This window comes from Nerophis lumbriciformis, linkage group LG06 (assembly GCF_033978685.3).
Source record: "Nerophis lumbriciformis linkage group LG06, RoL_Nlum_v2.1, whole genome shotgun sequence".
NCBI classification, from domain to species: Eukaryota; Metazoa; Chordata; class Actinopteri; order Syngnathiformes; family Syngnathidae; genus Nerophis; species Nerophis lumbriciformis.
In genome coordinates this window covers 15,495,951-15,518,450 of record NC_084553.2, presented here as the reverse complement: position 1 = coordinate 15,518,450, position 22,500 = coordinate 15,495,951, and the positions used below count along the sequence as shown (strand labels likewise).

At 38.5% G+C, this 22,500-nt stretch overlaps 1 protein-coding gene across 2 annotated transcripts in view; it reads right to left on the bottom strand.

Moving 5' to 3' along the window:
* LOC133608525 (semaphorin-7A-like) overlaps window positions 1-22,500 on the bottom strand; it is a 46,275-nt gene that overhangs the window by 1,874 nt on the left and 21,901 nt on the right. For both annotated transcript variants that reach the window (XM_061963810.2, XM_061963811.2), the window contains exons 8-13: window positions 22,331-22,500; window positions 18,611-18,713; window positions 15,946-16,132; window positions 12,296-12,405; window positions 12,074-12,222; window positions 6,797-6,876 (exon numbers count right to left, since the gene is read on the bottom strand). The exon at window positions 22,331-22,500 is cut by the window's right edge and continues 9 nt beyond it. In XM_061963810.2, coding sequence (XP_061819794.2) covers window positions 6,797-6,876; window positions 12,074-12,222; window positions 12,296-12,405; window positions 15,946-16,132; window positions 18,611-18,713; window positions 22,331-22,500 — 799 coding nt within the window. The remainder of the gene's footprint in view (window positions 1-6,796; window positions 6,877-12,073; window positions 12,223-12,295; window positions 12,406-15,945; window positions 16,133-18,610; window positions 18,714-22,330) is intronic.

The following is a 22,500-nucleotide window of genomic DNA, read 5'->3' as shown; positions in this document are numbered from 1 at the left end:
AAATCAATCTGAAGTTATCTTTAGTTTTTAGTTTTAATGCGATGATTTTAATAGTCCGGCACAGATTTTAGCCACTGAGCTAAAATGAGTTTGACACCCCTGCTGTAAAGGATATAGTAAGGTATACCAGGGGGATTTTTCCCATTTCATCTAATTGGTTTAAAACAACAACAAAAACGTCCAATTACTGCAAGTAAGTGTTGCCTGCTTGTGCCTTTGTGTGCAGTTGGACACCCTTCCACTAGATGGCAGCAGGTAGTCACACAATATACTGTACTTGCTGGAGTACATTTAGAACAGTGGTCCTTAACCTTGTTGAAGGTACCGAACCCCACCAGTTTCATATGCGCATTCACCGAACCCGAACCGTAATCATAAAATGATGTTATCATATTAAAGAAACACTAATAAAGATATATTATACAAACAGAAAGTTACAGGAATATACACATGATCCCATGTTTACATCTCATTGTGCAACATGTGAATGTTTTAGTGGGAACTAAATGCGATATCTGAAAGGGGTACACATTATTTCAAAAGCAGGACCTCCACCCGGACATATAATACTAGTACACAGCTAATGAAAAACAATATGTTATAGTCATTGTAAGTGGGCCAAAACACTTATTATTAGAAAATAATCTCATGGAAATGACTGATGTCATTTGATTATAATAATAAAAGATTGAACTTGTTATTTTTGGGACAGGTGTGCTGCAGGTGTGACCACAGTGCATGTGCACGTCTGCCGTCGCTCACATGTGCTCCACCGAATGCTCAAGGAGTTTTTGCGTTTGCTCACACATATGGAAAATTAGAGGGAACATTGTTTGGGGGTATCCATATTACGCCGACAGGGAGAAGTTTGTATTTACACGATGAGTCGGGCGTGTCTTGACCTCCGCGGAGGCTCTGCCGAACCCCTGAGGCCGACTCACCGGACCCCTAGGGTTCGATCGAACCCAGGTTAAGAACCACTGAGGTGGCCATGACAAAGGTGGTTAACTAAAAATGAAAAAATAAACTATGAACTGGGCCCCTAAAAACATAAAGTCTTGTTCCATATGGAGGTTTTCTGGATATCTAAATATTGACATTTAAAACATTTATATTTTTCTATTTCCGTAAGACTTATACTCATTTTAAAGACACAAAGACACAACAAAAACTTCCAACTGAATTAGGCCCAAAATATCATCTTGTCTTCTTCTATTTCATACTTGCCGACCTTGAGACCTCCGATTTCGGGTGGTTGGGGGCGTGGTTAAGATATATATATATAAGAAATACTTGACTTTCAGTGAATTCTAGCTATATATATATATATATATATATATATATATATATATATATATATATATATATATATATATATATATATATATATATATATATATATATACAGTATATATATATATAAATATAAATAAAATAAATACTTGAATTTCAGTGTTCATTTATTTACACATATACACACACATAACACTCATCTACTCATTGTTGAGTTAAGGGTTGAATTGTCCATCCTTGTTCTATTCTCTGTCACTATTTCAGAACACACACATTACACAAATATACATTATAAAATCAATAAGAAAACGGGAGCTCTAATTTGGGAGTCTGAATTAGGATCAGAAGTTCCTATATAAACATTGCGCACTCACGTCGCCTTTTTGTATTGATTACTGCAGCTGTGCACTGGATTCATTCACAAATACAAACTACAACTCACAAACACTTTAGAGTTAGGCTCCACCATCAGAATGTTTACTTAAACTTATAAAGATCTCATGGATATTATTCAGTGAGTTGATTCACCAAAACTAACCTGTTATACAGGAGGAAAAAGCACACAGGACGTTTCAATTGTTCACAGACTGGTCGTGCTCATCAGAATGACAAGACACTTCCGGTCTGCAGGTGATAGCATTCAATTGGGAAGAAACACCCTACTGCCCCCTACTGACCAATGTGAATACTGATAAATGTGTAATGACAGCTCCAAAAACGAATTCAAACCACAAAATAAAATAAATAAATCAACACAAAAATGTGACACATTATGGGTGGGTCACATATGCATGTGCAGTAGATGGCAGTATTGTCCTGTTTTACGGCAGACGAACTGTTTTACGGTAGACGAAAACTTGACTGCTGTTGTTGTGTGTTGTTACCGCGCTGGGAGGACGTTAATGAAACTGCCTAACAATAAACCCACATAAGAAACCAAGAACTCGCCCTCGATCATTAGCTGTTTATATTGTGGGAAAGCGGACGTGTGAACAGGCTGTCAACACGTCACTCAGGTCCGCATGGAGCTGGAGGGGGCGTGGCCTCCAGCTCCGCCTGAATTTCGGGAGATTTTCGGAAGAAAATTTGTCCCGGGAGGTTTTCGGGAGAGGCGCTGAATTTCGGGAGTCTCCCGGAAAATCCGGGAGGGTTGGCAAGTATGTTCTATTTTACCTGCAAGTCCAAGTGCACGTGAAACTACCTCCGAGTAAACTTCCATCCATCCATTTTCTACCGCTTATTCCCTTCGGGGTTGCGGGGGGCGCTGGAGCCTATCTCAGCTACAATCGGGCGGAAGGCGGGGTACACCCTAGACAAGTCGCCACCTCATCGCAGGGCCAACACAGATAGACAGACAACATTCACACTCACATTCACACACTAGGGTCAATTTTAGTGTTGCCAATCAACTTATCCCCAGGTGCATGTTTTTGGAGGTTGGAGGAAGCCGGAGTACCCGGAGGGAACCCACGCAGTCACGGGGAGAACATGCAAACTCCACACAGAAAGATCCCGAGGCCGGGATTGAACTTGATTTGCAAAAAATGGATTTGCAAAAAATAAGTTCTGTGCTCGTTTTCCATTTTGTCCATTTTCCAATGGAAACAAAATATAGAAAAAAACTAATTGTTTTAGTTTTGGTTTTAAATTAGCAACTGAATGAACGAATCATACACAGATTACAATAAACTTGACTTCCCACTTAGATGCATGTTAATGCTATATTCTGAGCTTGTAAAACATTATGTACTATTTTTTTTGTCCATAAAAAAGTGAATTATATTTATATAGCGCTTTTCTCCAGTGACTCAAAGCACTTTACATAGTGAAAACCCAATATCTAAGTTACATTTAAACCAGTGTGGGTGGCACTGGGAGCAGGTGGGTAAAGTGTCTTGCCCAAGGACACAACGGCAGTGACTAGGATGGCGGAAGCGGGGATCGAACGTGGAACCCTCAAGTTGCTGGCACGGCCACTCTACCAACCGAGCTATGCCGACCCACCAAATAATGATCCGATAATCCCATAATAGAATTAAATGCTTTGTGGTAAAACCAAAACAAACTTTACTTACCATTTAAATGCTATCTTTTGTTAGTGTTCAGCCTAAAAACAGCAAAAAGACATCCACAAATATATGTGGATGGAATATATGTTGTGCATTGTTGCTAACCTTTATGTTAGACGTGCATAAAAAACTATCAAAAACAAAAAACTTTACTCGCAAGCTCTAACACTATGTTCTGTTAGCATTTAACACATTGTTTTTCAAAAGTTTATTACTGTTCCAGACTATTTAAATTGTTTTAGCGCGTTGTTGCTAACATTTATATTAGAAGGCCATAAAAAACTATCAAAAACAAAAAAAAACTTGAATAGCATGCTAACGCTAAGTTCTCATTAGCATTTAGCCCACTACTGTTTTCAAATTTTTCTGAAGTTTCTTTGTTCCAGACCACTAATATTGTGTTAGCGTGTTGTTGCTAACCCTTACAGGTATGTTAGAAGTGCATAAAAAACAATCAAAAACAAAAAAAATTTAATAGCATGCTAATGCTAATTTCTGTTAGCATTTAGCACATGATTTTTCAGAGGTTTATAACTGTTCTTTTGTTCCAGACTACGCATTTAGCGTGTTGTTGCTAACCCTTACAGGTATGTTAGAAGTGCATAAAAAAACAATCCAAAACTAAAAACTTTACTAGCATGCTAATGCTAATTTCTGTTAGCATTTAGCACACGATTATTTCGGAGGTTTATTACTGTTCCAGACTACGTACGTTGGGTTAGCATGTTGTTGCTAACATTTACGTTAGAAATGCATAGAAAAACAACAATTTTAATGGCATGCTAATACTCATTTCTGTTAGCATTTAGCACATGTTTTTTTAAGGACGTTTATGACTGCTCATTTGTTCCAGACCACTAATGTTGTGTGCAGCGCTTGTTTGAATTTTTCCTACCACTTAACCAATGCATGGTCATGCTACGTTCTGTTAGCATTTAGCAACATAAGCTACTATATCAGTCCATATGTTTGCCAGTGAACTAAAGTATTGCTACAAATGAGTACTAAATGCAGTAGTTTTATAAAAAATGACACGTCGCCACTGTAAGTAGTCCACAAAAAGTAGTCCTTACTCAGCAATAACCAACAAAGTGTTTCAAAGTCTGTTGATTGACATGACGTGCGTTTTTATATCAACATGTTGACAGTTGACACATGACGGCTGCAGTCTGCAGATAAGAACAAACCCGTTTCCTGATCCTGCAGATCACAAGACGCCTGAAGCTGTTTAAATATTTAAAGCACTAACTAGACATGGGACTAATAAATGGAAATGCGTATTTGTTTAATAGTTTGTTTAAAACAAAGTTCAAATAAATATGCAAATGTAAGAAAGCAACATCTTATGCAAAAAATTCAACTCTGATGTAGTCCACACAGGCTGTGACGCTTGATCACACATGGGAGCACCTGAGCTACCATATAGACTAGTTTCTATGTGGTCACAATTTACAATGGGACAATTTCCATGTAAAAAGTTCCAGTTATGCTCCTGGAACATACAGGAGGCACACTATGGTCACTCACTTACACATAAAGGCAGCGTAAAAACAAATGACTATACAGGCAATTTTTAAACTTGCATTTTACCAAGCGTAAAAGGAAGTCAACACTGTATAATAAAAAATCCTCCAGTGACGATAAATTACAGGCATAACAGAGATGGAATAAGAGAGCGTTAGTAAAATTATTTTTTTTATGCATGTATAGATTACATTTCTGTTATAGGGTTTGTGTTGTCATAACACCCCTTGTGAAATGGTATGCCCCAGCAGCAGGAAGTGGGTGTGTGTGATGTTCTGAAGCCAGTTGAATACAGTCGGACTAGAATATACACTTGTCTCAGGTCTCATTATTAATACACACACAAACAATTTCCTCCAGACATGTGGTTGTTATCACATGTCGGGTTTGGGTTTGAGCACATGATCTACCATAAAGTATTTTATACATGCTCCAAATTCACTATTTCAAATGTCAAATATGACATCTTCCATATAAAAAGTATGACACACCGAAAATATTTTCACCAATACGCAGTGGAACCTCAAAAGTCATACAATTTGGGAGTTTAACTGAAAATATTCAGGTCAAAATCATACTTGCCAACCCTCCCGGATTTTCCGGGAGACTCCCGAAATTCAGCGCCTCTCCCGAAAACCTCCCGGGACAAATTTTCTCCCGAAATTCTCCCGAAATTCAGGCGGAGCTGGAGGCCACGCCCCCTCCAGCTCTATGCCGACCTGAGTGACGTGTTGACAGCCTGTTCACACGTCCGCTTTCTCACAATATAAACAGCTAATGATCGAGGGCGAGTTCTTGGTTTCTTATGTGGGTTTATTGTTAGTCAGTTTTATTAACGTCCTCCCAGCGCGGTAACAACACACAACAACAGCAGTCAAGTTTTCGTCTACCGTAAAGCAGTTCGTCTGCCGTAAACAGCAATGTTGTGACACTTTTAAACAGGACAATACTGCCATCTACTGTACATGCATATGTGACCCACCCATAATGTGTCACATTTTTGTGTTGATTTATTTATTTTATTTTGTGGTTTGAATTCGTTTTTGGAGCTGTCATTACACATTTATCAGTATTCACATTGGTCAGTAGGGGGCAGTAGGGCGTTTCTTCCCAATTGCTATCACCTGCAGACCGGAAGTGTCTTGTCATTCTGATGAGAGCGACCAGTCTGTGAACAATTGAAACGTCCTGTGTGCTTTTTCCTCCTGTATAACAGGTTAGTTTTGGTGAATCAACTCACTCAATAATATCCATGTGATCTTTATAAGTTTATCAAGTACACATTCTGATGGTGGAGCCTAACTCTAAAGTGTTTGTGAGTTGTAGTTTGTATTTGTGAATGAATCCAGTGCACAGCTGCAGTAATCAATACAAAAAGGCGACGTGAGTGCGCAATGTTTATATAGGAACTTCTGATCCTAATTCAGACTCCCAAATTAGAGCTCCCGTTTTCTTATTGATTTTATAATGTATATTTGTATAATGTGTGTGTTCTGAAATAGTGACAGAGAATAGAACAAGGATGGACAATTCAACCCTTAACTCAACAATGAGTAGATGAGTGTTATGTGTGTGTGTATGTGTAAATAAATGATCACTGAAATTCAAGTATTTCTTTTATATATTTATTTATTTATATATATATATATGTAATAAAATAAATATATATAGCTAGAATTCACTGAAAGTCAAGTATTTCTTATATATATATATATATATATATATATATATATATATATATATATATATATATATATATATATCTTAACCACGCCCCCAACCACGCCCCCCGCCCCACCCCCGACCACGCCCCCCACCCCCCACCTCCCGAAATCGGAGGTCTCAAGGTTGGCAAGTATGGTCAAAATACACTTCAAAATCCAAATAACCACAGAAATCACACATCTGACCTTTACTGAGGTGAAGAGAAGCCAGAGTTGTGCAGATGTTGTCATTTCCAGAAGTCTCATCTTCCATGACGAGGTCTGCACTGGGAACGCAAAAAAGGCCAACTTCAGAGGGCATTGTGGAAATCTTTACTACACACACTCAGCCTGTAATAGCCCTGGCAGCTCAGTACAATATGGCCGACGTGACACACTTGTACACTAGATAAATGTGATGATGATTACAGAAAAGAAAATGGAAGTTATTGTGGAGTACTAAAGTGACCCTGGGTGTTAAGTACAATATGGCCAAAGTATTAACATGAAATCAATATCGATAATAATCTTCTTTTTTTTTTTTTAAAGACCAAAATGTAGACAGTTGTGAAGAGACACACCTCCCAGGCATATAAGCAATATTTTCTCGCTGATGCAAATACTATTTGCTTTTTAAGACAATATCAACGGTTTTTATTTTCCTTTTATATATATATATATGACTGTTTGGAGCAGTGGTTCTCAAATGAGGGTACGCGTACCCCTGGGGGTACTTGAAGGTATGCCAAGAGGTACGTGAGATTTTTTTTAAATATTCTAAAAATAGCAACAATTCAAAAATCCTTTATAAATATATTCATTGAATAATACTTCAACAAAATATGAATGTAAGTTCATAAACACAGTGAAGCACAAGCTCAGGTTTGTCACTAAAATGTCTGTCAAAATTAACTGTGAAAAGAAATGCAACAATGCAATATTCTGTGTTGACAGCTAGATTTTTTGTGGACATGTTCCATAAATATTGATGTTAAAGATTTCCTTTTTTGTGAAGAAATGTTTCGAATTAAGTTCATGAATCCAGATGGATCTCTATTACAATCCCCAAAGAGGGCACTTTAAGTTGATGTGTAGAAATCTTTATTTATAATTGAATCACTTGTTTATTTTTCAACAAGTTTTTAGTTATTTCTATATATTTTTTTCAAAATAGTTCAAGAAAGACCACTACAAATGAGCAATATTTTGCACTGTTATACAATTTAATAAATCAGAAACTGATGACATAGTGCTGTATTTTACTTCTTTATCTCTTTTTTTCAACCAAAAATGCTTTGCTCTGATTAGGGGGTACTTGAATTTAAAAAGATTTCACAGGGGGTACATCACTGAAAAAAGGTTGAGAACCACTGGTTTAGAGTATTTAAAAATAAAAGCAGACTAGGTTTATACAGTGCTTAACTTCCTTTTACACTTTAATATGTGTTTTTTGGGATGGTGACAGTTTGACAATGTAACAGATTATTTTTTATTCTATCATTTTACGTATGTAAAAATAGAGCTGGGCGATAAAACGATATCAATATATATTGCGATACACGCAATTGATATAATTTAAAAATGTGTTCAATAATATATATATATATATATACACACAATATATATACAGTATATATACTTGTATATATGTCGAGGTTTCTGTGGTTTATCCGTTATACTGTGCTCAATGCCGGGGTAGAGCGGAATATACCTAACCCTAAACACAGAGGCTATATCATCCCTACAAACCTGTTTCGCAGGTTTCCCTGCTCTGAAAAATCCCCTGAAGAGCAAGGAAACCTGCGAAACAGGCTTGTAGGGATGAAATATGGGGACGGCGTGGCGAAGTTGGTAGAGTGGCCGTGCCAGCAATTGGAGGGTTGCTGGTTACTGGGGTTCAATCCCCACCTTCTACCATCCTAGTCACGTCCGTTGTGTCCTTGGGCAAGACACTTCACCCCTTGCTCCTGATGGCTGCTGGTTAGCGCCTTGCATGGCAGCTCCCGCCATCAGTGTGTGAATGTGTGTGTGAATGGGTGAATATGGAAATACTGTCAAAGCGCTTTGAGTACCTTGAAGGTAGAAAAGCGCTATACAAGTACAACCCATTTATCATTTAAATAGCATTTGTGTTTTTTTTAATGACCTAAAGTATATATATATATATATATATATATATATATATATATATATATATATATATATATTACCACACTATTTACCAGAGCTGGGCAATTATTTTGACTCGGGGGTCACATTGAGAGAAAAAAAATGTGCGGTTGTGTATGTGTTTCTATAAAAAAAATACATATATTTAGCTGTGAAAATCTGCTGAACAGTATGTTTATTTGGGTCCCTGTTTTCTGGAACACGAATACAAAAACTCACTTTATCGTCTGATAGAATGCTAAAAACGTTATAACAGACTACCTCAAAAAACAGAATAGAAATGTTAAAATTTTTTACTGAATGAGACACCTAGAATGTACATGAAAATACAGAATGTGGGATTTACAATATTAACTATGAACGATAAAACACTGAATATTAACAACATTATGAACGTCGCTCCTCTTTTACATCTCTCAGACCACCTCCTTAATCGACATCTTTTACAATCAAGCAAAACGCAACAAACATGGCAAAATATTAACGTAAAGAGTAACTGAGATAATATCACTTTTCTGCAGAACTTTGTTGTAAAAATCTGCTCCCGCTTCTGTCTTGACACCTGCGTTTCAGGCTGGCTGCTCTGGAAACAAACCCCGCCCACACTGCTTGGTGCCTCGTCTCAAATTGTCTGAGCTGCTGTGACGTAGATTACCATAATAATCTGTAAATCACTCAAAAGCGCAGATTCCAACCGTTGAAATACTTTCTATAGTTCAAGATTTACGGTAGTTCGAAAAGAGCACTGCACATCATAATGGCGGCCATAGTTTCGATGTTAAATGTCTAAAATACATTTTGGAAACGTCCGACGGGCCGGATTGACAAATTTAACGGGCCTGCAGGCTATATTTTGCCCAGGTCGACAACATACAGTATATATAAATTTAAGTGTTTTTCTTTCTCGTCAGAAAAAGTTGCATGAACGAAGATCTCTGGTAACCGAACAACGCAGGAAGTGATCACTGATCAGTGGGACTGATCATAACAGCCAATCAGCTAACAGTGTTAATTATAAAGTTTGGTTGCGCCATTTTGTTGTCTGGTGGTTGATTCTTTGCATGGAGTAAGGTAATTTATTTTTTTATTTTTTTTTGTCATAAAAAAATTAAATCATGTGTGCTTACGGACTGTATCCCTGCAGACTGTATTGATCTCAATGAATCAATCAATGTTTATTTATATAGCCCTAAATCACAAGTGTCTCAAAGGGCTGCACAAGCCACAACGACATCCTCGGTACAGAGCCCACATAAGGGCAAGGAAAAACTCACCCCAGTGGGACGTCGATGTGAATGACTATGAGAAACCTTGGAGAGGACCGCATATGTGGGTAACCCCCCCCCTCCCCAGGAATCTATATTGATATATAATGTAGGAACCAGAAATATTAATAACAGAAAGAAACAACCCTTTTGTGCGAATGGGGGAGGGAGGTTTTTTGGGTTGGTGCACTAATTGTAAGTGTATCTTGTGTTGTTTAATGTTGATTTAATAAAAAAATAAAAAATAAAAAAATAAATGTATTTTTTTTTTTTTTTTATTATTATTTCTTGTGCGGCCCGGTACCAATCGATACACGGACCGGTACCGGGCCGCGGCCCAGTGGTTGAGGACCACTGCTTTAGAGCACAAAACTTCCTGGCATAGTCTGAGTCTAAGTCTAAACCTGCAGAAAATAGTCCTTCTCAGGTTTTTCTCCATGTTTACATTGTCACACTTTTCACTATTTTGTTACACTTTAATAAGCATTTCTTATTTTTAAGTGTTTTTTTGTGATTTTAAAATGTTTACATTGACTGATTGTTTTCCATGCTTGAATTGACATTTCCTTTCCTTTCTGCCTTGATATCAGAGGGGATTACATCAAAGGAAGATTACATTTTAAATAAAAATGGTTACATTTAATACATTTTTCTCCAGCTCCTTATTTTCAATACACTAGGTCAGGGGTCGGCAACCTTTACCAGTCAAAGAGCCATTTTGACCAGTTTCACAAATTATAGAAAACAATGGGAGCCGCAAAATTTTTTGAAATTTTAAATGAAATAACACTGCAAACAAAGTTTTTTTTTTTGCTTTGTGCTATGTATAAACCAGGGGTCTCAGACACGCTGCCCACACTTTTATATGTAATTTTTAAGCTGGTGCGGCACGCGGGTTCTAACTGTATGGCGCTTGTCAGCGTCATGCGTGCCGTGATGGTACAGCATATGTTGTATGGGGCTTCCGCTTGCTCGCGTAGGTGACAGCAAGGCATATTTGCTCAACAACCACACAGGTTACACTGACGGTGGCGGTATTAAAAAAAAAACTTTAACACTCTTACTAATAATGTGCCACACTGTGAACCCACACCAAACAAGAATGACAAACACATTTCGGGAGAACATCTGCACCGTAACACAACATAAACACAACAGGACAAATACCTAGAATCCCATGCAGCCCTAACTCTTCCGGGATACATTATACACCCCCGCTACCAAACCCCGCCCACCTCAACCGTCGCACAGAGAGAGAGAGGGGGGGGGGGGGGGGTTTGGTGGTAGCAGGGGTGTATAATGTATCCCGGAAGAGTTAGGGCTGCATGGGATTCTGGGTGTTTGTTCTGTTGTGTTTATGTTGTGTTAAGGTGCAGATGTTCTCCCGAAATGTGTTTGTCATTCTTGTTTGGTTTTGGTTATTAGTAAGAGTGTTAAAGTTGTTTTATATGGTCACCGTCAGTGTAACCTGTGTGGCTGTTGACCAAGTATGCCTTGCTGTCACGTACGTGTGCAAGCAGAAGATGTATATTGTATAATAAGTGTTAGGCTGGCACGCTGTTAATACAGATTGTAGAGAGCGCCAAATGTTGTAACATCATGGCACGCCCTCATTATAGCTGTACGGGTGAAAATCAGTGAATATTGATCCCGGGAGTTTTCTGCGAGAGGCACTGAAATCCGGAAGTCTCATGGGAAAATTGGGGGGTTCAGCAAGTAAGCTGCTGAGCCGCATCAGAGTGATCAAAGAGCCGCATGCGGCTCCGGAGCCGCGGGTTGCCGACCCCTGCACTAGGTCATAAAGAATATCAATAATTATCGGTATCTCCTGATAAAAAATAATATCGTGATACAGTTTTCAGCCATATGTAAAACCGATGAAAGTCACTAAAAACCCCTAAAGAGAGAACGTAACATGCTGACTCACTTAGATATGAAACCTCAGAACATCTAACGTACGCTACAATGTTCTACTTTCTGCAGAGGTTACATTTCTCAGTATTCCATGTCAGAGTGGGGGTGGACTCATGCAGCTGCAGCAAAGTTCTACCTGGTGGTCTTAGTGGCACAAGGGGCTCCGGCCCAGCTGCAGTAAGGGTCTCGGGCCAACACCCACTCCTCGCACGTTTTCCCGTAGCGGGCGCAGTCGGCCACATCCACTTGGACCAGCTGACTGTTGGAGCTCACGTAGAGCTTCTTCTGCAAAGACCAGAGCGTAGCTAAGAGGCAGCCAGCTAATGGGGGAGATGGTTGCTGAGGCCTTGTTACTCACAGAGGAAAGATGGAGGCTGCTGATGTGGGTTCTGTGGTTAAAAGGTGTATATTCTGCAACGACGAAAGCCCGCTTCTGGTTCTGCACCACTTTGTGAACTGTTCCACAAACTGCGTACAAACAGGAAGTTGGTGGCTATGGGTGGCAGGTTATATTACCATAAAAGTTACTCTACATACATTTGCATAATGAACAAAGGGTGCATTCACTTGACATATTTGGTTTGGTAAAAAAAAACAAAAAGGAACTCAAACAATGTTGTTCACTTGAACTCAACTGTGAGCACTACACGACCCAAAGACATGAACCAATGCCTAAAAACATGCTAAAATGATAAACACAAGAGAAAATGTCATTGTGAAAATGGTCCCTCTACGCTCTTCTTCTGTATGTGAGACATGGGTGCTCTTGATAAATATATTTTAGAAGCTTTTGCTAAAATCTAAGCTAGTAAAAATAGCATAATATTCTTAAAAAACTGGTTTTCCCCCCGGCATAGGGCATGTCACCTAATACAGGTGAAAATCAAAACATTTGAATATCGTGTGAAGGTTTGTTTACACCAGCAATTAGATTTATGTATGACATAACAGGAACTCAAGATATTTCAAAACTTATGTTGATGTAATTTTGATGATTAGGGCTAACAGCTTATGAAACCATCAAAACTGAATTTCGTAGATACTTTTGAGTTTTCAAAAACTGTAAACCATTAACATCAATATTATAACAAATAAAAGCTTGACAGATTCCCTTTGTATGTGTTAGTCTCACAATTGAAATTGAATCGATGAAATGAATGGACTTTTCCACAATATGACGTTTTTTGAGTTTTGCTTGTATACTTTATGTATTAAGTCCTTATTTTATGCTAATGTTTACAACGCAGCCTTGGTACCATTAAGAAAAATACACTAGTGAAACGCACCAAAGTGCATACAAAGTAGTGATTGCAATTCCAGCTCTTTGTGGAGGCTCTTTTGGCTCTCAAGTGGATCCCTAAAATGTTTTGTTACTTAAATTAATTTATTCCCAAATAATGTGTAAAATGAACAATGTAAAATACATTACCAAATAATGTGTAAAATTAATCATGTAAAACCACAAAATATAACATATGTATAGTATTTATATTAATAAACTTAACATTAACATACACATAACATTTTAAATTAAAAAAAGGACCCATTTTAATTTGTGAAAAAAAGATGAAATCAACTAAACATCACTCATCAAAATACAACTTAAAATGTGCAAAACAAATAGAAAAAACAGCACCCAAGTGAGATTTTGGCCTTCAAAGTAACCGATGGCCTCAGCTTTGAGAGGCTGACCCTGTTTTTCCTTTCTGTTATGATCTGCCCTATTTTGGAGAAGATTCTTTCTGAGGGGACAGATGTTGCGATACTACACACAGTCTACGTAACCGTACCATCACATGTGAAAAGGGCAGTTTGTTTGTGGAGCCCACTCGATATAACAATGTACACTCTGCCTTTCCGGAGTATAACAATTTAAAATGTGTCCAAATTTAACTGCTTTTCCTCTTGTCACTCATCTTTGGTAAAGTCCTCTTGCTCTCGCCTCCCTCCCGCCACATTTCTTGTTCGCTGCTGTGTGTGTGCTGCATGCGAGTGTCCGTAACCCTTAACCTCCTGTGCAGTGTTGTCACAGCCACATATGTTGACCAATGCAGCTTTTAAAAGACAATTAAAAAAAAGTTTTTAAAATCGCTCTCGATCGGGAGCAGGATCCCGTCGATCTAATCCGGTTCTCGTTCGCGACGGACCCATCACTAACACAAAGTTCTTCATCAACTAAAGGTTTGCGTGTACTAAAACATCTGCAAACTTGTTTTAGTACTTGTACCATGAGGATGGTGTCTCTTTAAAGGGGAACATTATCACCAGACCTATGTAAGCGTCAATATATACCTTGATGTTGCAGAAAAAAGACCATATTTTTTTTAACCGATTTCCGAACTCTAAATGGGTGAATTTTGGCAAATTAAACGCCTTTCTAATATTCGCTCTCGAACGTGACGTCACATCGGGAAGCAATCCGCCATTTTCTCAAACACTGAGTCAAATCAGCTCCGTTATTTTCCGTTTTTTCGACTGTTTTCCGTACCTTGGAGACATCATGCCTCGTCGGTGTGTTGTCGGAGGGTGTAACAACACGAACAGGGACGGATTCAAGTTGCACCAGTGGCCCAAAGATGCGAAAGTGGCAAGAAATTGGACGTTTGTTCCGCACACTTTACTGACGAAAGCTATGCTACGACAGAGATGGCAAGAATGTGTGGATATCCTGCGACACTCAAAGCAGATGCATTTCCAACGATAAAGTCAAAGAAATCTGCCGCCAGACCCCCATTGAATCTGCCGGAGTGTGTGAGCAATTCAGGGACAAAGGACCTCGGTAGCACGGCAAGCAATGGCGGCAGTTTGTTCCCGCAGACGAGCGAGCTAAACCCCCTGGATGTCTTATGCCACCGAAGCTGATCAAGAGAAGAATATCGACCCTAGCTTCCCTGGCCTGCTGACATCAACTCCAAAACAGACAGATCAGATCAGCTTTCAGGAAAAGAGCGCGGATGAGGGTATGTCTACAGAATATATTAATTGATGAAAATTGGGCTGGCTGCACTCTCAAAGTCCATGTTGTTGCCAAATGTATTTCATATGCTGTAAACCTAGTTCATACTTGTTAGTTTCCTTTAATGCCAAACAAACACATACCAATCGTTGGTTAGAAGGCGATCGCCAAATTCGTCCTCGCTTTCTCCCGTGTCGCTGGCTGTCGTGATGTTTTCGTCGGTTTCGCTTGCATACGGTTCAAACTGATATGGCTCAATAGCTTCAGTTTCTTCTTCATTTCGTTTTCGCTACCTGCCTCCACACTACAACCATCCGTTTCAATACATGCGTAATCTGTTGAATCGCTTAAGCCACTGAAATCAGAGTCTGAATCCGAGCTAATGTCACTATAGCTTGCTGTTCTTTCCGCCATGTTTGTTTGTGTTCACTATGTGACGTCACAGAAAAATGGACGGGTGTATATAACGATGGTTAAAATCAGGCACTTTGAAGCTTTTTTTAGGGATATTGCGTGATGGGTAAAATTTTGAAAAAAACTTCGAAAAATATAATAAGCCACTGACAACTGATTTTTAATGGTTTTAACCATTTTGAAATTGTGATAATGCTCCCCTTTAATGAGCAAAATCGAGAGCATAATCCATTTAGTGTGTCTGTCTTCATGTTGCTAATTATCAGAATACCCACAATATTGGCAGGAGATGCAAATAAGTTGATTCATCGAGCTTGAAACTAGCGATGAGTAAATGATGTTTCAGTGAGCGTGCGGCACACTCACTACTTGTATTGACAATGCACTGATACTGTGTTGGAGTTTCATAAGGGCCATGCACTATCTGATGGATTAAAAAAGTCATTACATTTGACCTGCAAAGAAAATTAAGAGTCAGCAAATTTTTTTTTTTTTAACAAATAGCTGTGCAGAAAGGAACATGAAACACGCAACTCTGGTCAATGAGCCAAGCAGCACTCATCTCTGTATATGTCAGCGACAAGTGAAAGTAGGTATATTGCTCGAAACTAAGGTGATAGATGTCAGTAGTAACTCACCGAGGGACAGGAAGAGAACCGGGTTTTCCCTTGAGACCGCAGCATCGGCGTAGATGTGAGTATACACGTGGTGACTGAGCAGAAGTGGTCCGGACTTGTTCATAGGCCACACCCACTGCTCCATCTCAGAGGTCGTCTGGATCATCTTCAGGACATCCATAGGGAGCGATGTGCTGTCTGCAACACACTGAGGAGAAATAGGAGGATTAGTGTTGGCATGTGGATAAAATGACTTTATTTTATATTCAACCCGGAAAAAAATCCCATTGAGATTAAAAACCTCTTTTTCAAGGGAGTCCTGGCCAAGAGGCAGCAAAGTTACACATTCACATTACACATTAAAATGACAAGATGGACATCAAGTAAAACAGATACACATAACTGAGGCTCCTTCAAATGATCGCAGTTTAGATTTAAAAGCATTTAAGAATAACAATTCAGTCAGCTTCCAGTCTCTTTGTAACATGTTCCAAGTACAAGGAGCTGCATAGACAAAGCTGATCGTTGGACCTCAGAGCATTAGAATCCATACTTCTCTGTGTAATTAATGTACAAATGTGATTGGGCAATAGTCCCAGAAGAGCCTTGTAAATAAAAATGTACCAATGACACTGTCTCCCAGTGGACAAGTCTCAGTGTGGTGTGTCATGGCTCTACAGTTTGGGATGAACCTCAAAGAAGCATGGTATACAGAGTCGACCATCTGAAGACAGGAACGAGTAGCATTCATATAAAAAAAGATCACTATAATCTAGCACAGATAAAAAATGTGGCAGAGACAAGGCGCTTTTTTACACCAAAAGAAAAACATCTCTTATTACGGAAAAAAAAAACCAATTTAGATTTTAGCTTCTTCCCCAGTTCATCAATAAAAGGTTTAAAAGTGAGAGAGTCATCAATTAAAACACCAATGTATTTATATTCATGCACCACTTCTATGACATTCCCTTCAAGAGTGGACACTACCGGGGGAGTTTGAGGCACCTTCTTATGTTTGGAAAAGGACATACGTTTTGTCTTGTCAGCATTGAGAACCGGTTTTAAGTAAATAAGTGAATTCTGCACAGCGACAAAAGATTTCTGTTCAACAGATGATCCAGAGCAATAAATAATTGCATCGACAGCATAAAAATGCATATTAGCATCAGAGAAATGCTCTGAGATCACTGATGTACAAGATAAATAAGAGGGGCCTCAAAACAGATCCCTGAGGCAACCCTTTATGAAGAGTGAAATTCCGAACAAAGGGCCACGTTTTAATACACTGGGTCCTGTTTTCTAAATAATTTTAAAACCAAGCGACCGCATGTTCTGACAGTCCAATGAGAAACAGCCTGTGTTATAAAATAGTGTGGTCTACAGTGTCAAACACTTTGGAGAGATCAATGTGAGGCACAGTACTGTTTTTTTAAACAGCGCTACAATGATCCACCTTCATTCTAGCACCGATAGTGCTGCGCTGTTTCCTAAAGCCTGACTGACATTTACAAATACGTTTATTTGCATAGGGGAACTCTTGTAACAAACACGACATCCAGTATTGCAAAATGTGCAACCGTTTCACGTAATAATTCACATCCGAATTGCGATTCTTTTTCATCCCGCTTCTAAATCAAATGATAATTTTCAAAAATCAATTTGAAAAACAACAAAAAAACATTTTTTGGTTTTTTTTTTTTACAACAATTTATTTCTAAAAATACATTTTTAGGCCATTTTAGTGCAACCAGAAGGATATTTTCTAACCTGTATACTGCTTAGAAAAAGGTTTTATAATTATTATACACATAGCTAAAATAGGTTTTAATCAAGATCCGTGTTGAATCAAGATTCGATTCTGAACCGAATCGTTACCGCAGGGAATGGAATGGAATCGAATTTGTTAAGTGCCCAAAAATTCACACTCCTAATAAAACCCTGAATTTGTATGTATGATTTTGTATTTATCGTCTAAAATTAAATTAAAAAACTGCAGTACAGATTAACTTTACCACGAACCTTCCACATTATTTTGTGGAAGAATTAAAACATTTTTTGACAAATTTTTTATCCTTAAAAACTTGAGTACCTCTGTAATTGAATGTGAGTGCAAATGTTGTCTGTCTATCTGTGTTGGCCCTGTGATGAGGTGGCGACTTGTCCAGGGTGTACCCCGCCTTCCCGCCCGATTGTAGCTGAGATAGGCTCCAGCACCCCCCGTGGCCCCGAAAGGGATAAGCGGTAGAAAATGTATGGATGGATATTATTTTTACTTAAATAATTTAAAAAGGATTTTCCCTAAATTGGTTGGCCTTTTTGTTAAAAATTAAATTATAATAATTACATTTTGTGGAGAGCTATAATGTATAATTCTTAATTCCAATGTTAAAAAATGTTTTATGGAAATGTGTATTTTTTTCAAATAATTTGTCCATTTTTTTATACAAATTAACTTAAGTACTTAAAAAAAAAGAATACATTTCCCAAAATTGAGTGAATGTTCTAAGAAATGTGTAGACATGTCATTTTAACAATTATATGAATTTTGCACTGAAAATGAACTGAACCAGGTGCATATGGAACCTTCCTTATAGCGTACAGCAGTGAGTCAACAGTGAGCTGTAAAAAGCCGAGTGGGCATCAAATGGAAGAGTGGCACTGAAGATGTATGAGTGAGTCAACACACCTCCCTCGGCCGGCTACTCTGTTGGCCTTTGTCTTTAAACGGCGAGCTGGCGAAGACGCTGTGGATGTCTTGCATGGCGTACACGCACACGCCGCTCATGTTCCTGCAGACACAGGGGGTCAACAGCACAGTCAGCATGTCCGCATTCAGTCGTGTGTGCACAAATGCTCAGCAGCAGACAGTCTATATTTAAAAAGCAAAACCAGGCCGCTAAACAGGAAGGATACAAGACAGGAAAAGAGTGCTGTAACATACAGAAATGTTTGAAAGTCTGAGGGGAACTGTGCTATGCTCAGACCACACCATTAACGTGATGGCATCTCATTCAGTCAGTGGTGGGCGGTCAGGGCCAGCAAGGCCTTCTTTGCTGGCCTAACATAACCAGAAATCATGATCATAATTAAAGATAAAAGTAATTTTTAATTTACGTTCCCTAAATATAAAAAAATATTCCTATTCTCTGCATGTCATATTATGCTCCTTCCAGTGCTTTTGTTTTTAGGTTAGTATCCAATCAGAATTCAGCTAGCTTATGTTGCCATGCTGTACGAAATCTGCCCGGGGCCTTCAGAATCAACAATGCAAGCGTCTGTGCACTGTAAGTGAACGGGCACATACAGTTGATAGACAATTGCCATAGCCCAGTGGTTCTTAACCTGGGTTTGATCGAACCCTAGGGGTTCGGCGGAGGTCAAAACACACCCGACTCATTGTGTAAATGCAAACTTCTCCTTATCGGCGCATTACGGATACGGCAACAGCAGAAGTCAGACTGATTTGCAGGTGGGTAATTTGTTGTGAGTTTATGCACTGTGTTGGTTTTGTTGTTTGAACAAGTTGATGTTCATGCACGGTTCATTTTGTGCACCATTAAAAAACATGGTAACACTTTAGTATGGGGAACATATTCACCATTAATTAGTTGCTTATTAACATGCAAATTAGTAACATATTGGCTTTTAACTAGTCATTATTAAGTACTTATTAATGCCTTATTCGGCATGGCCTTATTATAACCCTAACCCTGACCCTAACCCTAACCAAATAACTCTAAATTAAGTCTTTATTACTTAGAATATGTTCCCCTAGTGTCCAAATAACTCTAAATTATGTCTTTGTTACTTAGAATATGTTCCCCTAGTGCAGGGGTAGGGAGCCTATGGCTCTCGAGCCAGATGTGGCTCTTTTGATGACTCCATCTGGCTCTCAGATAAATCTTAGCTGACATTGCTTAACACGATAAGTAACGAATAATTCAGCTGGTAATCACAGTGTTAAAAATAACGTTCAAAATATAAAACATTCTCATGCATTTTAATCCATCCATCCGTTTTCTAGCGCACCTGTTCAAGAAGTCGCATTAATAGTAAGAAGTATTTTATTTATTTTTGGTTAGCTTCAGAATAACAATGTTATTGAAAAGAATAAGATACTTATTATACTCTAAAAATGTTAGTCTTACTTTAAAAATACACGCCTTTAGTTGTATTCAGTGTTAAAAAAATATTGGTAACACTTTAGTATGGGGAACATATTCTAAGTAACAAAGACTTAATTTAGAGTTATTTGGACACTAGGGGAACATATAAGGGTTAGGGTTACTAATAAGCAATAATTCTGAGGTTATTGAGGGAAGACTCTTAGTTAATGGCTTACTGGTTGTATAATAAGGCCATGCAGAATAAGGCATTAATACATACTTGCCAACCTTGAGACCTCCAATTTCGGGAGGTGGGGGGTGGGGGTGGGGGGGGGGGGGGGCGTGGTTAAGAGGGGAGGAGTATATTGACAGCTAGAATTCACCAAGTCAAGTATTTCATACATATATATATATATATATATATATACATATATACATATATATATATATATATATATATATATATATATATATATATACATACACACACACACTTATATATATATCCTGAAAATATGCAAACAAAACTGTGTTTAGATAATTGATAATTCAAACTTGCATAAATAAATATTAAGGAATATAACATAACTTGGCTTCTGAGAGCTTCAAAATGTAATGAATAAAATGCTGAAGTTGTTGATAAACAAGCAATTATTTTAATAATTAAATATGGTCATTTTAAATGAATTATTATGATCATTTAAAATTAATTATTTCAAATATGTTTATTTTAATGTATAATTCTATGGCTGGATGTAATAAGGAGTCAGAAAAAATACAAATAAAAATACAATTAATTTTGATGTTTTTAGCAAAATATAGTAAATATTTATTTAGTTTTTTGTTTTTGTTTGTTAATAAATATATTTATTTTTAGGTAAGATAAACATAATAATACAATTTATTTCTAGTCTGGATGATTTACTTCTTGTCACCCTGTTGTCCTCCCGTCGTGAAAAAAGGCTGTCCTCACTCAGGTCCGCATGGAGCTGGAGGGGGCGTGGCCTCCAGCTCCGGCTGAAAATCGGGAGATTTTCAGAAGAATATTTGTCCCAGGAGGTTTTCGGGAGAGGCGCTGAATTTCGGGAGTCTCCCGGAAAATTCGAGAGGGTTGGCAAGTATGCATTAATAAGTACTTAATAATGACTAATTAAGAGACAATATGTTACTAATTTGCATGTTAATAAGCAACTAATTAATGGTGAATATGTTTCCCGTACTAAAGTGTTACTAAAATATTATATGGCTCTCACGGAAATACATTTTACAATATTTGGCTTTCATGGCTCTCTCAGCCAAAAAGGTTCCCGACCCCTGCCCTAGTGTCCAAATAACTCTAAATTAAGTCTTTGTTACTTACAATATGTTCCCCATACTAAAGTGTTACCAAAAACATATAACTGTCTTGAATTAGAAAAAAAAAACATTTTATTTTTCACTAAAGAAGGGTTCGGTGAATGCGCATATGAAACGGGTGGGGTTCGGTACCTCAAACAAGGTTAAGAAGCACTGCCATAGCCAATCAGATCACAAGTTGTTGTCATTAAGGCCGTCTAACTGGCCCTACGCTGTGATTGGATACTCACTTGGGTGTCCCAAGTGAGTATCCCAAGTGAGTTGCGAAAACAGGAAGGGGCACCAGAGCCATACGATCCATAGAAAAAAACACAGAAAACTCACCGGTGCTCACAAAGAAGGAGAGCAAATTGTTGATTAGATGGCAGATATATATTTGCAAGGCCATTTTCAAGAAGGATACTTGAGAGAAACCACATATTGTGAAACGAAGTCGGAAGCTATCCCGGCGATGAAATGCTTTGCCCGCGACTTTTACTGAAATCAACCAACTACGACCAACTATGGGTGGTACCACTGGCCTATACGCCGTCGAATGGGTTCTACAAATTGTGAGTTCACATATTATATTTCTTAATTTTTTCATGTTTCATTTGTTTTATACAATTCTTTAAATTTTGACAGTACCACGTAAGATATGTTTTAATTGCTGAAGTGGGTTTATTGAATGTTAAATGCGCCGAAAAATAGACCGTTTTGTACACTGTTGAGGGGATTCAGCGGTCAGTAGTGTGCAAGTGTGTTTCTGTATAGCCAGCCATGTCCATGTGGTGACATAAATTACGGTATTTCGAGAGGTGAAGTCGGACTAAGTAGGACATCACTGAAGGCATAGGTGAAACACGCAAGGCCCGCCACTGCATTCAGTACATTGCCGTGTTATGAAGTGATGACGCACGTAATTGCTGTATTTGAAAAGAATCTACAGCATGTTGAATTCGCACCATTCATTCCGAAAGAGCGCATACACGCGGGTGTCCTGCCAGCGGTCCGCGGGCACGGTCGACACGTCCACCAGGTGGAAGAAGCTCTGTCTGCTGTCCTGGTCGCCACAAAACAGCCTGGCGCTCATCTGTGAGGTCCACGTGAACTGCAGGTTGTTCTTGGGCCCGCC